At 45.2% G+C, this 5076-nt stretch overlaps 1 protein-coding gene across 1 annotated transcript; it reads right to left on the bottom strand.

Moving 5' to 3' along the window:
• Positions 1-1063: 1063 nt before the first annotated feature.
• LOC147429408 (F-box/kelch-repeat protein At1g16250-like) lies at positions 1064-2713 on the bottom strand. The gene has a single exon (XM_086495733.1). It carries the CDS (start codon positions 2685-2687, stop codon positions 1542-1544), a length of 1146 nt encoding a protein of 381 aa, XP_086351859.1. The 5' UTR covers positions 2688-2713; the 3' UTR covers positions 1064-1541.
• Positions 2714-5076: the final 2363 nt, after the last annotated feature.

The following is a 5076-nucleotide window of genomic DNA, read 5'->3' as shown; positions in this document are numbered from 1 at the left end:
CTGGGAGTTGTTCCCACTTTATGGCCCCTTGCGGGCATATCATGATATGTATAAAGTTCTCTCTACTACCTTCCCTGCGCTAATGATAGGGAAAGGCAAAAGCTGAACCGTCAGTCAAGGCCAATCAAAGTTTCACCAAGGAAATTTGCCAGCTCCTGAGTCCTCACAGAGTATTGATCAAGAACAAATAAACATAAAATTTAATATGTGATAATAATGCAGATTATAGAACAAATAGACATGAGGTATATCAAGGCAACCTATTGACAACATAAGGCAACCCCTGGATGCACAACATAAGGCCTTAAAATTCATGCTTAATGCCCACGTTCCTGCTTTTGTAGAGGATATGTGGGGTACCTTCTAAACATTCACGTTAAAAACAAAAAATAGATGTACAGCTTTACAATGTCAATCGATCGATACAGTTTGAAAAAACCTTTCACAAATACATAAACACAAAAAGGCACAAACTCAAGAGATTGACCGTCTAAAATTACCGACTTCAAACACAACCAAGAACACATGCTTCCTCTATGAATATCTGCAATAATCAAAATATGTATGTACCAAAATTCATCCAAGAAAGGCATCCTCCGACAATGTTACTGTCAGGTCCATCATGCACAATAATGACTAGGACATCCTCATTTATGTCATCAAGAATTATGGACCAATATTTGCTCCTCCACACCCCACACACATTTTGCTCCATTTGTCCAAGAAGTAGCTTCTTAATTCATATGCACCAAAATATATGGCCTGCAAAGTGCTGCCAAGAAAACTCTTCTTTCTGCATAAGGGCAGTATGTTTAAAGAGGAAGTCTTTCTGGTCGGTCAGCCGGTCAGCCAAAATGCTACTTGTCAACAGAATCAAGATCAAGACCCACACCTCTTTGCTCAGAGCTTCCTTCAGCCTCACTGTTTGCATGCACAGCCTTAACACAGACTTTCTAAGAACCCCGCTAAGCGTGTCATCATATGGCAAGGCAATCTTGCAGAAGCAAACAACACACATACACACACACCTTGTTGCTGAATTAAAAACATGTGGCAAGATGTAGACTGGACAACCAACAAATTCCTTTTCACAAATAATAAAAAACATACAATAAGTCATCAAGTCAAGAGGCTCAACAATGTTGGATACCGGGAATCATCACCCTGCAAGCGTGCTAAGCCCATCACCCATGCTTCCTCAAATGATTGACTGCAATAAAAGCAGCAAGCCCTCTCTCCCCGAGCTCTGTAGACATTGTTGAATACCGGGAATCATCACCCTGCAAGCGTGCTAAGCCCATCACACATGCTTCCTCAAATGATTGACTGCAATAAAAGCAGCAAGCCCTCTCCCCCCGAGCTCTGTAGAAAGAATGCACAACAGTGTGATGGAACATACGCCTATGTGTAGCGAGACCTGTGCAAGACCTTCTCTCGAAATTAGCTCCTCAAGAGAAAGCCATGTATAAAGTCACGCTGCGTTTGGTTCCATTTGTCTAGCATCATCTCTTGCATCTCAAGCAAACATAGCAAAGACGACACTAAAGCGTGACAACACAGATATTGCTGGGGTAGTTGTCAAATGAGATGGGGAGAACCCTCCAGCAAAGAGGAAGTCTTTCTGGGTTGGTGGCAAACAAGCTGCATTTGCGGTGTGCGTCTTTTACAAGCACCCACAACTCATCTCCAACTCCGATAAGGTCATACTCGATCTCCCCTTGTAAATTCTCTGTTAGACCCCCAAGCCATTGCCACTTGTTGCTTTTCTCATCGAACCACATGACCTCTTTTGTATGCCAATACCTGAGACCATATACTTTTCCCTTTACGACGGCTACTTTCCACATGTCGTTTGGCCACATATCTGGTATGAGCTCCCACTCCTCTTTCAAGGGGTCCCAAATTTCAGCTGAATCATGCATTATGTATGTCCCTTCTTGTGTCGATTGACAACCCCCTAGCACACAGAAAGAGCCCTTCAGTGCGATTCCGGCTGCCATGTACCTTTCCTTCTTCATGTCACCTATCCTTTCCCATTTCTTGCTAACAAGGTTAAACCGCTCCACACTCTTCAAGTTCACAAACTTGCACCCGCTGCCACCACCAGCAGCATAGACAAATCCATCCACAGATGCTGACGCAAACCATGTGCGTGACTCGAGCATTGGTGGAGGGGGTTCACACCAGAGCCTCGAAACAACATCAAAGCAGAAGACCTCTTGAGGAGACTCCCACCGATGGCCACTGCATATCCGAGTGATGGCAACCTGGCGACCCAAAGCAACGACATCGCAGTGGAAACCATGAGGGTAGCCACGGAGAAGAGGAGGGGGAGGAAGGGGGTGGCATTTTAGAAGGAGAGGGTCGATGAGGTAGAACTGGGTGCATTTTCGGGACAGAAGGCCGAGCTTTGCAGGTGCCCAGATGAAGACATGGTGTTCTCGGAGGCCCAGGCGGGTTCTGAGGTCATAGAGGAGGGGGAGCTTGAGAGCGTACCTCCAGGAGCGGCAGACGCAGGACGCTAGAGGGTGAAGACCCAGAGGCAGCCTTGCCAAACAGAGCATGGAGACCTCATTGGGAAGCCCTGGTATGATTGCATCGTCAGTCTCCTGTCGGCCAACGGTATGAAGCTCGAGATCCATCCGTCGGCTCTGCGTGCCGGACATAGGCAATGTTTGAAGCAGCATTGTTAGTCGAAATTAATCTGGCCTAATTTTTGAAGCACAAGAACAACACTTGAATAAATTATGTGAGGATAGTGTGATTTCCAATTTTTCAAAATGCTTTGCAAGCAGAAGAATTTAATGTTTCTGTAAAATACCCGATCAAAATTGAGTGAGTAGGGAGTACCCAATCAAATCAAATCAAAAAATAGAAGAAATCAAAGCAGATACGGACGAGGGTGGAATAGGGACTTTGTCGAGCGACGCGACAGTCAACCAGAAGGGTGTGTGGGCGAGCAGGCAGACAGAGGAGCAAGGGCCGCACAGAAGACGGAGAGGCCTTTTGCCTCGCAAGCTTCCAGCTGAACCTCTGTGCACCTGAGGAGGAGGGGGGGCTGTAGATATTTTTTCAAATTTAATATTCAAGGCTTTGACATCCGAAGGCGACTGTGTTTGTGGTCTACAACAATTCACAGTACATCATACCTTTGCACGCCCGTGTTCGACTCTCCAATCCCAATTTTTAGAGGGGCGACCATCTATTGAGGGGTATAAGTTGCTAAGGTAAGGAATCTTGGGACGAATGAATAAATAGAAGAACCTGCCAGTAGGAGGTGAAATAGGTCCTACAAATTTTGAAAAAGAATAATAAGTGCGAATCTTGGCATATGCAGGAGTAAGTGGGGCCCAATCTTGTTTAATGGGAAGATCCCGTGGCAAATGAGAAAAGGGTAGCGATGCAGGTGGCGACTGATGGGGGAGGCAAGTCGAGGGCCATGGGGCAAGAAAAGCGATGCTGTGGCAACGAGGCGAAGGCTTGAGAGCGCAAGGTGGTACAACGACATTGGGATCAAGGCGTTTTTTTTCATTAAACAACTGCGTTGTCAGAGTGCGCGGCTCTCCAGGGTCAACCGGGAAAGCGTTGGGCTCCTGGCTGTAGATGGATAGTCAACCGAGGCCACAAACCAAGTGAAACGAGTCTAGTTAGGAGAGGTTTATGTTAGTAGGAAGATATAGAGACACTTAAAGAGCAATTGCAAAAGAAAATCACATCTCAGACCAGAAATAATGGCTAAAAACAAATTGAAAGAAGATAACGGCATTGGCAATCAGCAGATGCTTCCAATTTTTTATCTTCGATAACCCTATTACAAACCGGTGGCATACGCCATCATCTGTATGCCTTTTGATTTGCAAACCCTAACTAGAAATCCCCAATCTGACGGAAGCAACATGTAATCGCCAGACAAATACCACCCTATAGAACACCCTTGCTTATTAGTTTCCAAAATTTCCCTTCCACTCACTGCTCGTTGATTGCTCTCTAACTTGCATATCCGGTCTCTTTTTCACACCTTTCTTGGTCGGTCTCAATTCCTCCTCCTGTCCCGCTTACACCCTCCTTGTTTGTCTTGATTCGCCGAGAGAGAGTAAGAACCCTCGATACCGGAGTTCTCCCTTCTCCTGCTTCTTTCAGTCGAGAAAGCAAGAACCTTTGCCAAAGTTGAGTGAGAGAAAGAGAAGATCTAATCTTCTCTTCCCTTCCACCAGCCTCGAGGTCAAAGCCTCCCTCCTCATTCACCTTTCTCCTTTGGTCCTCCTCTCTCCAAGGTCCCAAGAGAGAGATCGAGAGAGATCTCCTTGTTACCCTCTTCTTCTTGCTTTCATGCTTGCTCCCAATCTCGAGCTTCCTTCACTTCCATTGCTCGCTTATGCATGCACCTCCTTTTCTTCAAGTCGAGAGAATTGCCTTGCCTTCGTCGAGAGAGGTAACTTCTTGAGAGAAGGAGTGAGATCTCCTTCACCTCTTTCCCCTTCTTCTTTCCTGCTCAACCCTTCGTTCCTTGCTCATGCCATCCTTCACGTTCCTTTTTTTCCTTATTTGCCCCCTTTTTACTAAAAAAAAAACCCTCTTAGATTAGCCCTCCCTAAGCAACGACTACATCGTCACTGCTCTCTGGATTGCACCATATTTGATATTCTTTCGACCAACCCAGTATCGAGCTCAATTATTGCCAACCGAGCATACCCAGCTATCTATACAGCTCGGCTTGCAAGCAGCAACTTCACTTCTAGGCCACAAAATCCACATTTAACATACATTTATAATCATCCTGATGTCATATCAGATCTTGGAATAAATCATAAGCTTGGAAAATTTTGAAAATGCATGTAGATTCATCTTTCACCCCGTGCCCGCAAAGTGGCATGACAACGTTGATGGTTGCAGCAATGCAAGAGTGCTCGATTGGTTAGCACATGAATATGTGAGTTATGATGCTTGCCGGGTCGAGTATGAATCTTATGTCCAATTTTTGAAGGGTATCAATATCAAGGTCGAACGTATACCTCATGTCATAAAATCTAATATCTAACCAACCCAAATGATTTTCTTATATTAAATTGATCACTT

This window comes from Adiantum capillus-veneris, chromosome 22 (genome assembly GCF_014529385.1).
Source record: "Adiantum capillus-veneris isolate H3 chromosome 22, ASM1452938v2, whole genome shotgun sequence".
NCBI classification, from domain to species: Eukaryota; Viridiplantae; Streptophyta; class Polypodiopsida; order Polypodiales; family Pteridaceae; genus Adiantum; species Adiantum capillus-veneris.
Note: the sequence above shows the minus strand (reverse complement) of the source record. Positions and strands in the feature narration are given on the sequence as shown.

What these genes read in the sequence shown, in the direction of transcription:
- LOC147429408 (XM_086495733.1), bottom strand. Translation starts at nt 2,687, where the DNA reads ATGCTGCTTCAAACATTGCCTATGTCCGGCACGCAGAGCCGACGGATG.